Consider the following 22381-nt stretch of genomic DNA (forward strand, 5'->3'; position numbering starts at 1 on the left):
TGCAAATTAGATTTTTTTAACAATAGGCGTGTAGCTGATATTGTACTGTACATGCTATAATTTGTAACTCTAGCATTCGTAGTTATGGAGATATAAATCTTCATTTAAAACCTTGCGCAAATTTAAATTTCCCACTGAAAAGGCGCTGGGCTTTTAAGGGTCTGCCTTTACTGTGCACTAGCACCTTGCAATAGCAAGTTGAAATTTTGACACACATTAGAAGAAGGTCTAATTATGTAGAGTGTGCAACTTGGCTTGGATATCTATTGTCCCTTTTGTGCTAAACCATTTAAAATCCACTATTTTCCGGTGATTTTTCAATTTCTTGCATATTGAACCACATATAATATGGATTGGGTGATATATATGGAGACGACATAAGGTGTGCATACACTGAGCTCACATCAGGGTTACTAGAAAAATTAATGCCACCTTCGTGGTTGGATTACACTTGTAACAGTAGGCACACAAAATATGCTACTTTTGGGGTATTTTATTTGCTAAGGAAACAAGCTGAGGGTATTTTGATGCAATACGCGTGTTCCTTGATGAGAGGTTTGTTTGGTGTATAAATATCACTAGGCTGTGATCAATAGTTCCAAAGTTATTGAGTCATCAATTTAGCTCTGAGGCTCGGTTGCAACTTCTTCCACAAGCTATAACTCTACTTATAGTTCTCGGAGGAACCTAATATGTGGAATACAAGCCTTCTAGACATGATTGACCCTTCATGCCAAATTTCATCCAAATCAAAAATATACATAACCTGGAAACAATTATGAAATTGGTCAATTTGACATGGAATGACCCAACAGGTAGTTATTTCCAGCAAGCGTCCCACTCAATTTCTTCTAGCATTCACCGGTTCGTCATAATTACATTCATTGCTTGATCCATTTCAACGTTCGGTAGCCACATTTCTAAAGCTCACATCTAAAGCTGATAACCCCTTCTCCCCACTTCTTCGTAGCATCCAGTTTCTACGGCATACAATGGTACGCTCCACACAAAACAGTTGGTCAGTCTCTTCCATTGTTCTTTGTCCAAAATTCTTCACATTACTTCTTTTTTTTCAATTTCTTATTACCTGGAACTCATGCAATTATTTATCATATATCCCAGGTTTCTGAAGATATTAACCTGTTCAATTCGTCTGCCTCGATTGATTTATTGATTTTTGTTCTTTAGCGTCGCTTTTCTGCTAGTTTTGGCTAATCGCAACGATGAAGATAAGTGACGATGTGATGAATATGCTGAAGGTGACACTCACGAAGAATATACATGCCCACGTCGGTATTCGAACCCGGAACTTCTGTCACCACGAGTATTCACGTTAATCTCCCTTGGTTTTCTTCCGATTCTCATTTCCATTGTCTTGTACAGTCACGGACACTGCCGGCTTGTAATGAATACATTTACTTTCAATGGAATCGTTACAAGCCGTATAATGATTATTCCATATGAAATGGCCGACGACTGGTTGCTTTACCATATTTGAAAAGTATTTTTGTTGTTGATGTTATCGTTGTAACTCCCTATGCAAGAGTAGTTCAAAATAGGCATTATTTGTTTTTCATATGACTTGGTTTAAAATGTCGGTCATTTTTTATTCTTGGCTTCAGCACGTTTGACCTTTCCGGACGGCTGTGATAAATTTGAAAACTCAGGTAAGAAAAGCAGCGGCTGCTCTAAGGGGAGCCGCCGTTCCATGGCTCTACCCTCAGAAAAAGCACTTGCTTTGCCGACATATAGTTAAATTAATACATTACGAAAGCGTTCGAGTTTACGGCCGCCTCAATTCCTGCGCCGCCCGCATCCCCAGCTGTTCTCGCACTTGCTCTGGGCCAGCACAGTTTGGCCTTTGCGCAGAGGGATGCGCGGAGGCATGCAAAAGTCTCCGCAGGGAACGAGCATGGAGATGGCAGCCATAAGACAACCAACCGTGCCCATTTTCGGCTAGCACGACGCGAGAGCTTTCGCATTGTGTTGACATAGTTACAAACTTCAGAGAGAGGTGACTAATCCTGACCGATTTTAATACTCGTTGGAGAAGTAATTCGCGAGAAAGATACTTCCCTGCCTACTTGGGAACAACAAAGTTAATATCTTCTCAAATTTATATAACCATTTAGATAGAGTCTCAAGAGCAACCCAGACTTTTTTCTTATGGATTTCTTCCTTAAGGAAAGACATATCCCTTGCTCTCACGCACACAGACACTTACGTGTTGCAACTGACATTGACAATATTGAAGAAATTTTCTGTAAAAAAGAATTGTCTAAATATCAAAGTGAATTTGCATCACCAGGAGATGTTTTACTTTAATATTTGTAAAATATCACACCGAAAATCTATCAGTATAAGAATTTCACTTGGAAATATAATTCAATTTCTTGTGATGAATTTTAAAAATTGTATATCCACAGTTCATTTAGCAGTTAATCATATTTTAGTTGGGCCTCCTCGATGGCGCAGTGGTAGCGTCGTCGCCTTGTAATAAAGGGGTCGAGGGTTCGATACCCGGTGGAGGCACAAGTGGTTCGGACCCCACTTTAAATTGTAGGTCCAGTCCCGATTAGCCTTACTGTGCATAAAGTGGACTTAAAACAGCAAGTCAATCAAATCATATTTTAGTTGTTAGTAACACCGATTGTTGATGTACCGTCTGCCGTGCTGGTGTTGCAAATTATAAACAAAGCAAGGCGAGAATACCGTGGTTGACTCGGTGTATCTAATTGTTCAGTGTTTTCTTTTTAGTGAAGTGGTGAAAGTGTCCGATGGTGTGTGAAAGGAGGGTGGTGAGTGAAGATGAGTCAGATTAGGGCATTAACACATACACCGTTTTCCAAGGTACTATACGATACTAAATCAAAAGTTAAACAACTTGGCCAGATTTAAACATCAATTATATTAACAAAAAAAGTGGTAAAGGTGACAGGCGTCGAAATTTAAATAGACGCATTTATTTCCTAGAAACTCTAGCAGACCTCCGTGCACAGCATGCTTCGACGTCAGGGATCACGGGTTCGAATCCCGGTCTGGGCATGGGTGTTCCTTATCTTCGCGATTAGCCAAAATAAATAGGAACTGAATTTTTGTGTGCAATTTTAGTAAACAAAGTTCCATTAAAATTACCTCTTTCATTAGATTTATATGACATGCTAGCGAAAATTTCTCGATTTCTGGATCACCTTGGCACTACCCATCATACTGGCTGCCAGCTGCCACTGAAGGAAAGTGATAGAAATTTAGGGTAAAAAGCTATGTTTTCAGTACATTTCATGCTACATTTCATGTCCAGTACGTTCTTTTTACCATCTCTAATGCAAATGGCTGAAATTTATGACCAAAACTGATATTGGCTCTTCAACATAAATCAAAGTTCAGGCTTTTTTAGCAGGGAAGGACTGTAATATCAGACCTATGTATATTTTAGAATAAAGATATCCATGCAACATTTTAGCATAAAATATTTGAGCTCTGCTACTAATTTCCTATTTCAGTTGTAGTAGCTCTTTGAAAATTCTCATTTTTATTTTTTTCGAAATTTCACTCCATTTTATCTGGTGGAGGACAAATTTTCATAAGGTAAAATAAAAAGAAACAAAGAGAAAAACACTGTTGCCAATATAATCAAAATGAAATTTAGTGGTGTATAACAGGAAAATATACACGCCGTTAGAATTGTTCATCGATAACGTTTTCCCATTTTGAAACCTTTATCTCGACTACACTTTTCTAAACTTTTTACTTGAATTTTAAAACATCATCTGAACTACAACTTGATTTCACCTAGATTTGGTCTAGAATTTCATTTGAAAGATATAGGAAAACATTTCTTCACGAAGGGCAAACAGACGATTATTCTCAAGTTACGTCTACGACGCCAGTGGTTTCGGGTTCGAATACTGGACTGAGCATGGGTGTTCCTTGTGAATGGCCCTTGGTCAATTTCATCAGATCATCACTCATCCTCAACTTCGCGTTTTGCTAAAATTGTCAGAAAAGCGACGCAAAACAATATTTAAAAAAAATCAAACAAAATCTTAAGATACGCTGCCTTCAGGTGCTGAACTTAGGGAGATGTTGATCTGAAATCCTTACAACTACCAGATACTTTGTAGTATGATCCAGACTTCCTTTCAGGAAGCAAAATACAACCGTCTCAATATGATGTTCTTTTTACATTACTAACAGTGCCAATAAATTATTAAAATATGCTCATTAAAAATTATAAATGGCATACATAATTATATCAGAGCCAAAATATTATATTTCAAATGTCAGTACAATGAGAACTCCATAGGACAATAACCCATTGTCGGCCAACAGCTGCAAGGCGTCTTTTCAGTGACTAATGCGTGGTCAGCACGCCAAGTTATATCGCCGTTTCTGTCTTCCGAGATGGGAAACAAAATTAATTTACGTAACTTAGAGATGCTTCATCCCAAGCACTCAAAAACACGCAAATGCAGTGACGTAGAAGCAGTCGCAACGCATAGTCACGCACAGTCTCGAAGGGAAATAATTTCTACACTCTGCCTCGGGAATATCTGGAGCAAGCGAACGAAAACAAGTCTCTGCGCATGACTCGAGAGGGCTGGAATAATCAACGAATGAGAGGAATGAGTGCATCAAGGGGAAAATGCGGCTGCATCTACCAGCCGTTTGCACCAGCGGGCACTGATTTGCTCCGCCCACTCGCTTTATTTCCTCCTGTAAGGAATGTAGGACCTTGCTCCGCAAATTCCTGAGACAGAATGTAGGAGGATCAGACATGCCATGCAGTGTTCTAAACTACAAAAAGAAAATTCACCTCATTGTGATGATAGATTTTCCTTCTTACCTACGAAAGAATAAATTGACTATGGAAAATACATTAATTAGAGTTGATGTTTTTTTCAGACATTTTTACATTCGAGCACTCGGGAGATTAATTGATCAATCGTATTTGAATTTAACTATACATCCAGTCTCGATTAGTCTATTTGTGCCTAAAATGGGCTTAAGAGAAAAACCAAAACACAAGTTAGAAATGTCCCATCAAAATTTTGAACACTTATGCATCCTGACAAGTGTTTCAATTTCAATTATTATTGTTATTCCATTTTATACTTTTCTGATTTTTTGTTTATGATCATTCATCGTATTAAAATTTGGATAAAATGCTTTCCTTTACCTTGTCACTTGTATCAACTTCTTGTATCAACACTTGTATCATTTAAACTGTAAAAAATGGTTAGTGAAGGATTATCAAGAACATTATTTTTATATTCTCACATAATGTCAAGTCGGAAGCAAGAAACTAATAAAATATATTTTCAGATCACGGCACTTGCTTAAGAGTGGAATTTAAATCAACAGGGCCTGATTCGTGCATCAGTAACAAGAAATAACGTAACAGTACAGCCATGCTGAAATGTGTGTATTTTAGAACCAAACATGGTACATGACAACAACTACAGACAAATAGCTGTAGCTGGATCTCCTACTAATAAAAATGCAATAACCAGAAGGGACATTGTTCAAAACGATTGTCAGTTTTGATTTTACTCTTCCTTCTCTATCTTAACTGTGAATTCCATATGTTGGCATCCAATTACTTTTCCAAACTCAAGGAATTCAATTCTTCCAATATATTCTCCTTCGGCATCTCTTATTTTTTTCTTCTGATCGTCGTCCTTGGCCAGATAGAGGAGAGCTTTCTCCGTTGTGTAAGTGCCCTGAAAAAAAAAGATACTCTGTTGTTAACTGAAGACTTTTTAACGTATACCGTTAGGTATGCATGCATGTACGTACCATGTGTGTGTGTGTGTGTGTCTGTAGTGAAGTGTGCCAAAATCGGATCCTCAATTACTTTTTCCTTCATTACTTTCTAATTTTTAATTCATTTTTTTAATGACAGAAGTTCTTTGGCTACTTAACTTACTTAAGTACTCGCTGCATCAACATTCGTGTAATGGAACACTGTGAAAAGCATAATCGAATTTAGTAAGAAGTGTCAGAAATGATGATTTTTAATTGCAAAAAAGTAGTACTCTCCCCTTTTCGAACCTAAATAAAATATATTATGTACAGAAAATTAAAACAAAAATCTTGGGTTTTGCAATAGGATCATTTATTTTATTATTTATTTCTTTAATTTTATGTTGGATAACATGGAAACATCTAACACACGAAATTATTTATTAAAGCGTTTAAAAGAAGAAAAAGATGTGGCATGTGTCTGAATTTGAAGTAACTTTCCTTGGTTTAATTTCAGTAGCAAAATATCGCATAGAGATTCACACACACCCTAATTGTTCGCTTAAAAGCACAAAAAGTTTGTCAAATTAAAGGCATCAAGTCATCGACTAATAATTACTTATTTGAAACTAAGAATTACATCCTAAGTTACCACTATATTCTGTTTTTACTCAACACTTTTAAGAAACTAACTTTTCTAAATTTTGGAGTAAGGTTGTGACGACAGGGACAAACGTTCTTAGAATTTCTAGATTCTCAGCCTTTGTTTATTATTTCTTTCTTCCTGTTACAAACTTTGACTGAAAATAGTGATTACACAAATCCACTACGTCAGTGGGTTATTCTGAAATACTTAGACCACAGCTAAGTTGTAGACTTTCGATCTCGCCTCAGAAGTTTCAGGTTTCGAGTCCAGCCTTGGGCACTAGTGCTCTTCTTTATGTGTCCCTTTATCAATTTTATCTAATCATCACCTATCCTTATGGTGGTGATTAGCCTAAAGTGGAAGAAATGTGACGTAAAATAACAAAAATTCTAGTAATATGTAAATTCCTTGAATATTTAATCGAGCTCTATATGTGAACTTCTGGAAACATGCTAAATCTCTTCCACAATAGATCCCTTCGATATCAGAATATATATATATTTTGTGTGTGTGAGGGTGGTGTACTTATATACTGTCGAATTCAGAACGGTTTGATACAATATCAATTATTGTCCTCATGACAGTAGTGTATATTAGGGGTTTCAAAGTAGTACTTAGTAGGTATGGTCTTTTTTTACCAATTGAATATCACTTTTTGACATATTTTGACAATTTTTTGTCGATGTTTTAGCGTTTAGCGATGTTTTAGTACAAATTTTCACTATACTCATTTTTCCCCCACTCGTACTTGGTAGGTATATCATGATGTTACGTGATACAACTTAACCTATCTTTTTTTTACGATTATTTAATTTTTTTACGACCCTAAGTGATATAACTTAACCTATCATTTTTTTTATTTATGTACTGTTTGAACGTTATTATTTGAGGATCATATTTTGTAGGTATTTTTTTTTTATCAATCGAATATAAGTTTTTGACATATTTTTGACAATTTTTTGTCGATGTTATAGCGTTTAGCGATGTTTTAGTACAAATTTTCACTGCACTCATTTTTTTCCCTACTCGTACTTGGTAGGTATATCACGATGTTACGTGATATAACTTAACCTATCTTTTTTTTTTACGATTTTTTTTAATTTTTTTTACGATCCTAAGTGATATAACTTAACCTATTATTTTTTTTTATTTACGCACCGAACTAACCTACAAGGGGGAGTCCGTTTGTTTTAATATTTCAGTATTATAAGGTTTTCACAAATTTTATATAACCTAAAATGTGTTGGATGTTGATTTTTAGTATGTGGCAATTTTTTATGAATTTTAAAACTGTTCTGTGACCCTTTCGTTCTTCACGTCGTAGGCGAAGGACTTCTCTGCAATCAGGATGACGCTGCATAGGGTATCTTCGGGCAAGGCGTCGTGGAACTCGCAGACGACCTTGATGTTGGTTCGATCGTTGACCACAACTTTCTTTCTCTTAGATGTGTTGATGACGGTCATGGGTCTCCGTGCTTTGAACTCGCTGGGCGTGTAGTACATGTCCACGCTTCCCTCGGTCACGCGTTTGTAAGCCGAGAACGCTTCGTAAAGTTTGAGGTAATCGTTTTTGGTCACGTCGAGGTTGTAATTCTCGCGCGGGAACACTTCGTTGCGTCCGTTCTTCAGATAAACGTTCTTGATCTTGCAGTCGTCGAACTTGCTGGAATCTTTTTCCTGATTCTTGTCCCTCCCGGTCTGAAAAAGCACTACGACGAAATCTGGCATGTCGAACTGTATGTTGTTGAACTGCGTCGTCACGTCGAATTCCATGTGACTTCCCGACGCCATCTTCTGCACGCACTGGTAACCGTGAAAGTGAATCAACACCTGCGGACTTTTTAAGATCTCCGCTTTGTACTTGAGGGCGTAGTTTGTTTCGTATTCCACCACCGGCATTCTCAATTCCATGCTCCGGATGATGCATTTTGCTGCTTCGGGTAAAGTGTTGGCTATCGGCGTGGTGCCGTCCGGACCCAAAGTAGCGTATCGCATCAGTGCGTCCTTGTCGTTGGGCGCTCTTCGAAACGTGACCCTCAGTCCTCCCTTCCACATGATCTCCTTGTAGTCCGAGAAGAAACCAGGCAGAAGACGCATGGGAAAGAGCACCGTGTGACTTCTCGTCGATATTTTGGCCCCGGCTTCGAATCCCCCGGCCTGGTAGTACGCTGCGTCCGTTTTGGATAATTTCAAAGTTCCCACCGCCGTCGACGTGATGCCTGGATAATCTATTCTGTCGATGACGGTGTTGTGTTTCCTCACCTCCACCTGCGAGAACAGGTGAGGCACGAAGTTGTCCACGAGTATCAAGTTTGCTGCTGCGGGAAACGCGTCTCCGCTTTCCTTCTTCACCACGTCGAATTGAAGGTAGAGGTCCGCTCTGTGAGGATGAACGAACCCGTCGCCTACGTCCACGTCGTATTCGATCTCCCTGTTCGCCTCGTTGAGATTGGCGAACGTGCGACGGTTGGGAGGGAAAGATTGCAATTCGTAACTTTCGATTTGCTCCATTTTACATGTATGGTTATTTATTATACGTTGATCTCCACGATGGCCGTCGTAGTGGCACCTGCGAAATCCACCACGTCTCCTTTTTCGTTCGTCACCACCAACTCTATGTCGTCTATGCGGTTGCGACATACTGGAAAATAGATCGGCGAAGAGGGCGTGTAGATGATCGGTTCCATGAACTCGGAACTTGGTTTGAAAGTGGCTATGATTCCCGTCTGCTTGTGACTTCCCAGTAAACCGTCCGAGGATTTCGTGATCATACCTTCGGCCACGTTGCAGTGTACGTTCAGAGTCTCTATGGCCAAGAATTTAGGAATGTTGGTTGCTACGTGCTTGATGCCAGCTTCGAGTTTGGTGTTGTTCTCGAAACCTAAAAGTTCTCCCATGGTGCCCAGGTCCACGGTCTCCGTCGCGGATAGGATTTCCACTCTGTGCGTGACCGAATTTTGAGAAAGATACGTGCCTTTGGGTAATTGAGCTTGCAAAGTGGAAAGATTGTATTGGCCTGGCGTGACGACGATGTGTTCGCTTCCGACGCTAATTTTGTTGTTGTGCTGGGTGACGTTAGGTATGAGGTACATGCTGTAGAATGCACGCAGAGCCACGGATTTAGGATAGACGATGTCGTCGTGCAGCGTGAGTTTCAAGATTGAAGATTCGCTCGTGAGATGGAACACGCCCATCCTAGTGATGCTGTTTGAGGTTCCACAATGCTTTCTGGAAATCCTCGATCGTAGGGTTATTTATTTTAGAGAGAAACGCGAGCACGGAGAGGCAGAGATGACCGCAGTTCACGTCTCCGAAATCTTGAATGCGTTCGTCGTTGTAGTATATGGAGGTTTTGTTCGTTTTCAGATAATGAATTAAATTTGCAGGTGGAACACCTCCGAAAGAATCGAAAACGAATGCTTTATCATCATTTTTGTGGTAACATATCCAATGCGTGCCTGGATTTTCTTGACCGTCCAAGTTGACTACTCCGCATTCTTTTTTTTTCACGGTTGAAGGTAACGAGTCGGACATGAAAACTCCTCTGAAGTGTTTGATTTGTAACGGTTCGATCAGAGATTCAATGTCTCGGTTGGTGAGTGCTTCTGTTTCTTTTTTTTAAACTTTTTCATCACGCCCTTCCCCTTCTTCTCCATGGCCAGATTGTGACGTTTCTGTTCTTCCAATTCCGCCTTGTTCTTCTTCGAGTCGATGACGGTTTTTGCGATGGCGGCACTTCCGCCGGCTAAACTTCCAACGGCCCCCAATGCTGCCAGGATGGCCGGGATGCTGAATATGAAACCTCCGACCTTTTGCTGTTTCCGCGAACGCTGCAATCTTTTCAATTGAGGTGTGCTGAGCAGCAATTTCATTCCGTGTCCTTTGCTCAAGCAAGAACGTTTCTTCTCGCGTTGTTTCTTGGTGAGTAACCCATCGAGAGCACCTAGATTTTTTAGATTGGAGTATGGTATTTGGTACACAACACCCTTGGGCTTCATGTTGATGCTCTATGTGTTATTTTCACGGTATGTTATTTATATATATATTCTGAGATTTTTTCTTGTGTAGTTTTTTACGGTATGTTATTTATATATTTTCAAGGCCTCGCTGTCGTTATACAAATTCTATTACGTGCTTCGTTTTCTTGCCAAGAAGTTCCTTTGTCCCCTTGTATACGATTCGAGTTTTGTTCTCGATTAAAATAGATAGCTTCTCGTCGGATAACATGTTAGCGTATCGATCTGGTAAAAATAGACTGTATTGTGCGTTGAGCAACAGGCGTACCTTGGGACCATACTGGGTAGAAACAATTGAACCGGAAGTTATCGTGTAAGGTTTGTCGACTTCCAATTCCTGAATTTTTACATACTCGACTGACAAATTTAGCATTTGTTTTAATGCTTGGAGATCACTTATTTTTTCGGTCGTCATATCAAGAAAAATTTCAAAGTGTTAGAGAGAAATTTAATTGTTTTTCACAATGTGTGTTATTTATATATACCGAAGATTATTTTTTTTTCACGATGTGTGTTATTTATATATCAAGTTTTTTTTTTTACTGGATGTTATTTATATACCCCACCCCAATTTTTGTTTCGTGTTCATGGCGATGGTGGTACCTAGTGCGGCGACCCGTTCACCCAACGATGCGTCTCTACTCACGAATCTTTCGAAAGCTGCGTGCTCTAACTTTCTGTCTGCTTCGTGACGTGCGTCCAGATCCGTCTGCGTGGTGTTGTAGGCGATGTCGTGATCTTTGCATGCCGCGTCCAACGGATTCACACCCTTGTCTCCTCTCTCCAATCTTTTCTCGAGTTTGGTACCCGGTCCGCAGTACTGGTAGCCAGGTAAATGCATCTCGAAAGGTAACTTGTTGATGATGTCGTTCACGAGTCCCTTTCCTTCGGCCACGTTCCAAAATTTCGGAGGCAGCGTGTTGATGATTTTGATCAGGTAACCTATGCCCTTGTCGTCGTTCACGATGAAGTTGGAAAGTTTCGTGCTGATCATGTCCACGATGCCAACCTTCTCGTTGTAGAAATTACGGTTACCTGCATTCTCTTCGCCGGCTATCACCAACAATCGATCCACGAGTTTCCTAACGTCGTCCACCCAAACAAATTCTTTGGGTAACGTGTTGTAGCGTTTGACGCCGCTGCCTGTTTTGACCTGGTTCCAAATCGGTTTGATGAGATTCCTGTACTTCTCGCCGCTGCTCGATTTCACCCTATTCTGCGAGGCGTCGTTGTTCTGGTACAAGGCATCCGTCATGATCAGAATTTCCTTGTAACTTTGGTAATCTTCGTCGGTGTAATCTTTCGGCTGCTTTTTGGCGACGAGTTCCCACAGTCCCACCGTACCCGGATACCTGTTCCAACTATCCTTGTCGCCTAAATTGACTTTAATGTCGTTGCCTTCGAAGGTCACCTTCGATTTCCCAATCTTCCACACCACACCACCACCCTCGCTGGTTTCCATGCTGGGATACAATCCGAACACTTCATCCTTGTCGAATTTCCCCGTGCTCAGGTAGTCTCGTGCCAAAGGTCCCAACTCGATTTTATCCGAAGACGAGGACGTGCTACCAATAGCTCGACGTCGTGCCGGTGCATCCTTCAGTTCGAACGGCGTCGAAGGAATGCTCGAAATGGGTGTGGGTACAGCGTAACTTTTAGCTGCGAGCGGTACGAGTTCATTAATCAAATTTTTATTTTGTTCCGTGACACTTTTAATTTCTTTACCTAGACTGCTGATGGCATCGATCACGGGTTGATCCTGACGTTTCTTCTCTTCGTAGAATCCTCGATTCTCGGATTTCCAACCTTTGAAGCGTTTCGCGAGGTAATCGCGAAGCTTGAGATTTTCGTCTTCGATTTTTCGTTTCGTCATGACGTTATTTATATACGTCGTTTCTCACAACGTTGCAACGTTTAGAAAGTCGTTGATTTTGTTTCTGTATTTTCCGTCGTTGGGTTTCCTCGTCATGTCGATCGTCACAAATCCGAAATCGTCACCGTTCCAGCAAGTAGAGCAGCCTTCCGAAAATTGATTGTAGTTCATGTCTCCGCCTACGTAGTCATCGTACGCGTGCTTGAGGTTGGTGTGATCTTGACGAAACAAACATATGAAATTGGCGTTGTCGCGCACTAACTGTTTTGGAATTTTGGAAAACGTTTGAGCTAGGTAAAAACAATCCATTCCTTTGTGACGACCTTGCGTGAAAAAGTTGCGAATTTCATTTTGATTTTCCAGGATGGCGTCGTCGAACACAACAACTGAATTTTCACGACAATCGTCGAGTGGTTTTATTTCCGAGGCAAACGTTGCAATGTCCAGACCATCGTACAGTTTCATCAGTTGCTGGTATTTGGATTGCTCCAAACTTTTCGAGAACACGTACAGGTGCCTGTTCTTCCAATCTAACCAATTCGGTGCGAGGAGAAAATTGTCCACGAGCAGTGTCGTTTTCCCACACCCCGAAGGACCTACGATCAGACAGCGGATGCTGTCGGGAAGTAACTCGCCGTTTTTTTTCTTTCTCGTTTGACTTTCCGGATCCGGTAGACGCTTCACCACGTTCCACGTACTCACAAGATCACTTCGTCCGCGTCGATCCAACTCTTTTCCGGAAGTCCCAACCATTTGACAAACAGTTTGTCACCTTTCCTACGCAATACTTTCTCGATGAGGTACGTGTCGGGGTGTTTTGTTTTAGAGAGTTCCTCTTCGTAAAATCTTCCTTTCAAAATCTCGTCGCTACTATCTTTTATTATATACGTGTGTCGGTTTCCAGGTAAAACTCGAACCACCGTAAAGAGTTCCGTGCTCCAATTTTTTGTGAATCCCTTCTCGAAGGTGCGTTTGAATTTGCTGATCCTCACCCGGTCTCCAATTTTGTATTTAGCTTTTTTTGTCGTGGGTGTGTACTTTGGACAGTAAACTGTAGAAATTAAACGCTGCTCGTCGGACTTGGTAACGTCGGCTGGCTTCATGCCTATCGTTCTGTGTACCGTATTATTATAGGTGTCGACGAGTTCCGGCAGGATGTCGACCCATTTGTAATTTCCCCGAAGCGTGAATCGTTTCCACATGTGTGTTTTCAAGGTTCGATTGAATCTTTCCACGATGCTGGCTTTGATGTGACTGAAGGTCGAATAATGTCGAATGCCATGTTTTTGAATAAACTTTTGGAATACGGCGTTGTAAAATTCTTTACCGTTGTCCGTTTGCAGAAACCGTGGTCGTCTGCCACCGCTTTTGCGAAAAATTAATTTGAATGCTTCCGTGACGCACGTTCCCGTTTTCGCCTTCAAAGGTAGAGCCCATGCGAATTTCGAAAACGTGTCTATGACGGTGAGGAGGTACTTGTTGCCCTTGTTCAATTTATGTACGTTTTTCAAATTGCCGCTACTCATCTCCACGAGGTCACTTTGCCAGAGGTCGTCGATGCCCTTGGTTACCACAGCCAAACGTTCGTAGTTGCGGCGTGCAGGTTTATGCAATTCTTCGACGATGGCTTGCCTAGACATTTTTTGTTTAGAGATTACGTTTCAAGAGAAGCACAAGCGTGATAGGATTCAAAGAAGGTGGCACTTCGCTCGTGTTTTGAATGATCAGCTTATCGCCGGCACTCACGTCGAAAACGGTGAGATCTTCGTCTTCGTGTATTTCATATATGTTGCGCGTTTCGTTCCAACGTGCCAGAGGAATGTTTCCTGCTTTCTGGACACCACGATTCGATATCAAAGTCATGGTGGGAACGCTAGCTTTTCTGCCGTGAGACCAGTACGAAAATTCGTTTATCTGAATCGTGCCATCGAGGAGAAACTTGTAGTACGGATGATAAGGATGCAACATGTACAGTTTGTTACCTTCGACGAACGTGGAGATTCTTTGTTGATTGGGTACGCTGTTGATTTCGATGGCTTGCAGAGAATGCAGTTTAGCGAATTTAGTGTCGACGCTAACGAGGTTACTGTGAACTTGTCCGAGTTTATTTTCGATGGGCAGCAAATGCTCGACTATGGTATCCGTTACGGCAGAAAACGACGGTTTGATTTTCACTTCCACGTTCAACTGCTTGTAGTTTTCGTTGAGTTCTTGCAACTTGGCACCGAAAGAGGCCTGCGTCGATTCCTGCATGGATTCCAGCACTCCAACTTGATCTCTGATGTTGACGACGATGCTCTGAAGGTTCTCGACTTGATTCAATTTCGAGCTCTTCTCGGTAAGATCGTTCACGATGCTTCGCATCTCTGTAAGCTGCGTGTGAAGGTCGGCTACGCTCTGCGAAGTGGGCAGCGTCGACACCAGCGAACTAATTTCGTCTCGAATCTGTTCCACGTTCGCCGTTTCCGTTTCCAGTCGTTTCAGCATTCGAGATATGTTTCTTTTCAAAACGTGCAATTCTTTGGAGGTGGGGAGATTGGCCACTTTACTCTCGAGATCGCTCAATGAACTTTTGATGTCGCCCGAATCGGATAGTGCCGTCACCGCCGTTTTCAATTTTTCCAAATCTTCGCTCGAAGGCACGCTCGTCCGTAACGATTCCAAGTCACCCTGTATGTTGTCGAGTACGTGATGAAAATGAGCGAGATTCGTTTCGACGTTCAAATTTTCTAAATATTCGATCTTCTGCTGAACCGTGCTCAACGTGTCTTGAATGCTCGTCAACGCTCTCGCTTCAGCGTGAATATTTTCAATTTCTTCGTTGATCAATTCCAAGGACGCCTGAAGCGTAGCGATGGTGGTTTGAATGTGTTTGAAATCTCGATAGGCCTCCAATTGAATTTTTATGTTCGCGACGCTTTTACCGATGACCTGCAGTTCGTCCGACGATGGTAGGTTCGTCATGGTATCTTCCAAAGTCTGCAACTTGGATTTAATTTCTTCCAACGTGCTGGTGAATTCTTCTTGTAATTTGGAAACAACGACATGCAAGCGTTCTACATCAATATCGTTCACGACGGTTTGAAGTTCAGAGAAATTCTTTTCTATTGCGGAAGTTCGTTCTTCGATTTCGAGTTTCAATTTTTCCAAATCTTCATTTTTCGATTGAAATTGCTGTAATTTGGCCAAATCATTTTGAAGCGAATCCACGCTCAACTGTATATTTTGAACGTTGTCGTAAGAAGGTACGTCGACATAATTTTTTATGAGCGTTTTCAGTTCGGAATCGATTTTCAGAATGGGGTCGAGACATTGCGTTTGGAGCGTAGCGATTTCCGACTCTAAACTTTTGTTTAAGGTTTCCTGCAAAGCGATCAAATCGGTCCTCAACTTCTTAACTCGAATGTCCAACATGAGAATCTCTTCTGCGTGGTCCACACGCTTGGTGTTGCCGAAAATGTCGTTAGGCATTTTGTTAACGGTTATTTATAATAGGATAGACGATTCGTAATTCTACAAAAAGAGGAATAAGTTTGTCGTAATCTCCGAGGAGTTCTATGTAAAAATAATCTCCTGCAGACACATCGTACGTAATGTTAGAAAGCATCTTGTCGTGCTTGATTCGAAAAATGTTCTTGCCGGTAGAAATTTTGATTTCGCCTGCGTTTTCCGGATTCACGGTGATTTGAAGTTTCCCGTCGATCGGAATTTCGTAGAAATGTAAATTGTTATTAAAAACATAAAACATCTTGCCCACATCGTCATTCAGTTTCGTCCAAATGCTGTTGAGGTGAATGATCAACAGACCGTTGAGTTTAGGTAACACGGAAGGTAAGACTTCATGATCTGGTATGGTTTCCATAATGATCTGTTTTTTGAAACCGAACAAATTCATAGGCATGCTGGTTATTTAAGGATACGGTCATAGTTTTTTGTAATAACAGTCAGTGTTTTTTTACTGAGTAACAAAAGGTTTTTTTTTTGAGTTAGTGAAAATGGTTGTGTGTGGTGGTGAGTGCTAATTATTTGCACTGTGCGCAATTCTTATTTATTTCTAAACGACGATGTCCCCAAGGCAATGTGTGAATACCACACTCGAGGACGCACCTCTTGTCGTCATGCGGATCTAATGCTACTTTCCTAACTTCGTTTGTTGTAATCACATGGTCGACGCTCTGGATTCTTTGTTCTATGCTTAGTATCGTCGATTGTGAGTAAAGGCAATCGATGTAATCGTGGAAGGTGAGTTTGTTCTCCACCGTATTTTTGCCCACACCTTTTGCTTTCTTCGTGACGCTACTCTCTGTTCTCATGGCATACATCTTCGAACGCAAACCCGCAAACTCGACAATAATATCACCGTTACATTCATCTTTCAGTTTACCTAGGACTTTTTTGTTGAGGGATGGAATTCCAAATCTGTTGGGTTGAGGGTACGCAGAAGTATCGAAATACTCAAGCATGGAAGGATTTTTTATGTCTTCGTATAGGTTAGGTGTTTGTATGCTGTAAATGAAGCTGTCGGTGTCCGTGTACAAAAGTGATATTTTATCATTGTAGAAGGGTTTCATCACGTCATAATGAAATTCGAACATGTAAAGTTTCGACAAGTCGAGAACCGTTGCGCCAACGTAAATTGGTTTTCTGAATTTCATCAATTTTATATGTAGATTGAAAAGTGCTAAATTCTCGTTGTAAATTTTTCTCGACTTGAATCTAGGATCGGCTATCCACTTCCGACATTTATTCTTATCGGAAATTAATTTCACGTCTACGTGCTTTCTAACATTCTCCATGGTCTTTCCATACACCGCATTGTTCATTAATTTAAAGAAGTCCTTGTCTAAATCGGAAGTGGCAGCTGTTCTATGTTGTGTGTTAGTTTCTATGTAAGGTCTTAACCACGTGGAATGTTTAAACTTTAGTATTCTTCTAACATTTACTATCTGAACACCCTTCCCAATCAAAAACCGGAGATTCTTGTAGTGGACGACGTATCTCTGTTTAGGGTCCAATGTTAACAAAAGCTTGTCTTGAACCGAGTCGGGTGGACATTTGATTTCGGGAGTCGGAGGCAAATCCGAAAACGTGTCGTGCTGGTGGTCGGAGAATTGGAGATCTACCTCTGCGAAGAAACCACACTCGCTATCGTCGAAATGAATAATATCTATCGAAGTGGGATCTAACCATTCGAATCCCCCGTAAGGAAGTTTCTGAACCATGGCATGTCCGTAGAGATTATTAACGTCAGCGTAGAAGATGTAATTCGATGCTCGATTTGAATCGTAATCTTCTTTCATGTGTACGTTATTAGCTTTCGCATGTCTCTGTACGCATTGCACCATTCCACCTCGTATCCCTCTTTCGATAAATAGCAACATGTCAACGTCCGATATCAGTTCCAGCTTGACCTTTGTCTGGAATAACATTGCCGACCACGCTAATCCCGGTAGACTGTAGAAATACGCTGGATCTAATTTGTAAATATTCGTTGCCGTTTTCCTGAAAGCTTGAAAAACATCCGCGAGTATCGTGACGTCTAATTTTAAGTAGGCATCGTGGTAGTCTCCGAGTGTCCTACATTCTAATTTCTCCCACATGAGTTGCGCGTGTTGGTATTCTTCGTCCGTGATTCCTTTCTCTCTGAGTCTGCTGTAAAATTCCCTTGGAGGTGGGAGAACGTCGTCGTTAAATTTAGAACCATCACTAACATATTCGTAAGGATAAATCCCTTTACGTCTAACGAGTTCTATGTCTACGTTGGGAAAACTAGCTCTAGTTATTGTGAATTGATCGTCGGTGAGTTTGTTCGCTAAAGCATCCAGACTTGCAGAGAGAAATCTATACGAATCCAGGAAGCGCATCTCGATTGTATTTTTCGTTCCCGGAATCGACACTTGCTTGCTGAGACTAATATAGCGTTCTTCATTCTCGGCCAAGACACCTATACGTTTCGGATCGTAGCCAAGATGTCTCACCAGGTGGTGAAAATCATATCCGCTTCCGTTGTGAAAAAATATGGGGATGAATTTAGGTTTCTGGATTTTAAGATTGCACGTGTTGCAAATTCCACCTATGTAGTTTCCGCTGAAATGATCGTGGTGGAATATTTTTTTGTTCTCATCAGTGAAACTTTGATCACATACCGGACACACCTCAGTGGAATTGTAATTTTGAAGTTCATTTTCAGTTAAAGATGTCATCGGTTTTGATGTAAGCAGTACGCTACCAATTACCTCAACCTCCTCCACCATTTTTTCCAGGAAGTGTTCGATTGCATTTGGCCCGCGGTATATATATGCTTCATTTATTTTATCACGTCGCACAACAACATAGCCGAAACTATTAGGTTGATGAAGCTGGTACGGCGTTGTGGAGGAAATTTCAGGATCCGGTTCGCAGTAGGAGAGTGGTTTGAGGAACGCCTCGAAATCTGCGACGATGATTGCGGGATGTTCCAACAATGCCTTGTGCATTTTGAATTCTTCGACTTCGTTCGTTTCGGGCATCAACATTCTAGCCGGTCTGTTGTCGCCGCAATAAATTTTATGTTCGACAAGTTTCTCCAGAGCAATTTGACGTCCGGTGTATTTTCGATAATCGAGCTGTTTTTGATCGTCGAACGTGGTTAGGCATCTCGGGCAAACTTCGATGCAATTTTTATGCTTGGTTGATTGACTTCTGACCAAACGTGATAGTGAACGAATTAGCATGTAGTGATGAACATCCTCGTTTGAAATTAGAAGAAGATTAATCACACGAGCATCGTCATCGTCGATATCGCTTATCCTGACGGGGTGCACGAGATATTTATCTGACGTGAAGGAATATACATTAATAGCGATGCGTTTTCCTGCACGATTTTCGAACTTTGTTATATCCGACAATGTCACCGGGTATTCGATGCCAGACATTACACTTTCAAACTCGCACTCGTATTGTTTGTAATGATAAATCTGTTCTGGATTATTTGACCAATGAACAGGATGCAGTGCAGCCAATATACACCAGAGGAAACACTTGTTATCTCTGTTTTGTATATTTAACACAGCCCTCTTGTGTTGAATGTTCGGTGGAAGAGGAACGTAGCTGGAAGCGCGAAGAGGCAAGAATCGGTTCACGTAAACGGTTAACGTGTGAGGACTTCCACACAGAGACCATCCCGACCCTTTAGCCTCGAAACCGTCATGTTTCTTAACCAGCTCGTTGGTAACTTTATAATAGAAGTTGTCCAAATTTTCGACGTCAGCAAAATGAAGAGTCTGGTTTTTTGTACGATGATAAAAAATACTCGTTGTGCCATCAACTTTCTTGTATTCAGAAAACAGAACAACGTATACTTTTATAGAGTTGTTTTCAAGTTTATCTTTCAAAATATTTAGTACAGGTGTTTTCGTTTCATCCAAGAAACTAAGGATGTCACGGCCTGGTTCTGACTTAATTGAAAAATCCTGGAGTTGGTCGTTGAATGCTGATCTAATTGGTTTGGGTTCATCGGATAATTTAATTTGCTTGGAAGTGGAAGCTTCGGTTCCTGGATCATCGATTTTTCTTTTCACTGTTCCTCGTTCGGTCGATGGTTTGCAAATTTTGAGATGTTTACTTAAATTTGTAATGCTGATCATCTTTCCGCATCGAGCACAGGGCTTAGAAGGTAACGAACGATTAATTCTCGAACCTGTTTCGCTACATCTTGCCCTGTGTACCGATAAATTGTTCCTTGAGATTAGCTTCCCACAAGTAACACATTCAGTTTTATCATTTTTACGATTGAAACTGGTGGTGGATGCCATTGCTTTCTCCAAAATCACAGAAATAAAAAAATCTAGTATATAGCGACACAATTTTCAGGTATGTTATTTTATATAGAATTTCTTGGAGTGATTACAAAACTCAAAAATTCAATCTACTGTAAATAGAATTTCAGGTATGTTATTTATATAGAATTTCTTGTGTGCGAATACAAAAACTCAAGAATTCAATCTACTGTAAATACAATTTTCAGGTATGTTATTTTATATAGAATTTCTTGGGGTAATTACAAAACTCAAAAAATGAATCTACTGTGAATATAATTTTCAGGTATGTTATTTTATATAGAATTTTCTCGGGGGGCGAATACAAAACTCAACGTTTCAGCTACTAGGACCTCATTACCATGAGCCTAATCCTAGTAAGTCACATACACACCTGTTCTTCGTATCGCATATGCTAGTAAGTCAGATGACATATTGGGAGAATCACATTTCCCCCAATGATCCCACCACAACAAACGTCGCACATGCTAGAAGCGTCACATCAAGCTTCAGGTATGCATCGTGGTAATCACCGAAAGTTCGGCAACCCAACTCGACCCACATAGACTGAGCATGCTTGTACTCCTCGTCGGTAATACCTGAACCTCTCAACTGGTTGTAGAACTTATCCTAGGGAGGCAGCAACTTTTCTTCGAACTTGGAAGGGTCTGTGACGTATTCGTAGGGGTAGACCCCTTTACGTCTGATGAGTGCGACATCTAAGTTTGGGAAACTTGATGTAGTAATGGCTAGTTGGTCGTCTCTGAGCTTCCCAGCAAGAGTATCGAGGCTTGCCTGGAGGAACCTCAGAGAGTCGAGGAACCGAAGCTCGATGCTGTTGCTTGAGTTGGGGATCGGCACCCACTTGCTGATGCTAATATAACGCTCCTCGTTCTGCGCCAGGACATTGATTCTCGCATTGTCGTACCCTAGATGTGTAACCAAGTGATGGAAATCATATCCCGAGCCATTGTGAAAAAAGACCGGTATTTCATCAGACGGTTTCTTATACTTGCAGCATAGCACGGCATAGAATTTAGTGGAGTATGTAGGCAATGCATCGTTGAGGATGGATATTATCTTAGCTCGCTCGCTCTCCAGAAAACTACGCACATCGCAGAAGCTGTCTGATGTTATGTTAAAGTCTTCTAATAAATGCTCAAACGCAATTCGGTCTGCTTTCTTCGTCAGCTTGACGCATTTGGTAGGTGGCGATGCATCGAGGGAGGTTACTTCTACCTTTCGCTTGGAAGGTTGCGGTAGTGATGTTCCAGTGCTCTTGCAAGTAAGCTGGTGTCGCTTGAAGTAGTCAATAGAAAAATTGTTTCCATACTTAGAGCACAGTTTGGTCGCACATATTCGCTTTCCCGGCACACAAGTACGACAGTGCCTTTTGAAAATTTTTACTTGACACAGTAATTTGGCACGTAGGGCAATTTTTTTCAGAACACATAATGCGGAGATTTTTTGAGGGTATGTTATTTAATACCAAATGCTGTGCAATGCAAAATATAATTGCTCACTTTTTTTTAAACTATTTTCTATGACCTTACTTTGGGTTTTTTTTCGCCAAATTATATGTTTCTAGTTTTCTATACAATACAATATACGTACAATATATTGTCAACGGTATTATATTTGAGCGGGTCGTTTGTCACCTAAACACTACAGCTCACAGGTCGGGAAAATCTGACATGAAAGCAGATAATACGCTTATCCTTATTTATATATAATTTTCACGGGGCGTACAATATTGTCAACGGTATTATATTTGAGCGGGTCGTTTGTCACCTAAACACTACAGCTCACAGGTCGGGAAAATCTGACATGAAAGCAGATAATACGCTTATCCTTATTTATATATAATTTTCACGGGGCGTACAATATTGTCAACGGTATTATATTTGAGCGCGTCGCTTGTCGCCTAAACACTACAGCTCACAGGTCGGGAAAATCTGACATGAAAGCAGATAATACGCTTATCCTTATTTATATATAATTTTCACGGGGGCATACAATATTGTCAACGGTATTATATTTGAGCGCGTCGCTTGTCACCTAAACACTACAGCTCACAGGTCGGGAAAATCTGACATGAAAGCAGATAATACGCTTATCCTTATTTATATATAATTTTCACGGGGGCATACAATATTGTCAACGGTATTATATTTGAGCGCGTCGCTTGTCACCTAAACACTACAGCTCACAGGTCGGGAAAATCTGACATGAAAGCAGATAATACGCTTATCCTTATTTATATATAATTTTCACGGGGGCATACAATATTGTCAACGGTATTATA

At 40.8% G+C, this 22381-nt stretch overlaps 1 protein-coding gene across 1 annotated transcript in view; it reads right to left on the reverse strand.

Moving 5' to 3' along the window:
- Window positions 1–5410: 5410 nt before the first annotated feature.
- LOC145991162 (uncharacterized) overlaps window positions 5411–22381 on the reverse strand; it is a 30791-nt gene continuing 13820 nt past the window's right edge. Inside the window, exon 4 of the mRNA XM_083126995.1 lies at window positions 5411–5723. Within this exon, the coding sequence (XP_082983121.1) occupies window positions 5550–5723 (174 nt within the window). The 3' untranslated portion in view covers window positions 5411–5549. The remainder of the gene's footprint in view (window positions 5724–22381) is intronic.

This window comes from Lepisma saccharinum, chromosome 1 (assembly GCF_977018435.1).
Source record: "Lepisma saccharinum chromosome 1, izLepSacc3.1, whole genome shotgun sequence".
Classification (NCBI taxonomy): Eukaryota; Metazoa; Arthropoda; class Insecta; order Zygentoma; family Lepismatidae; genus Lepisma; species Lepisma saccharinum.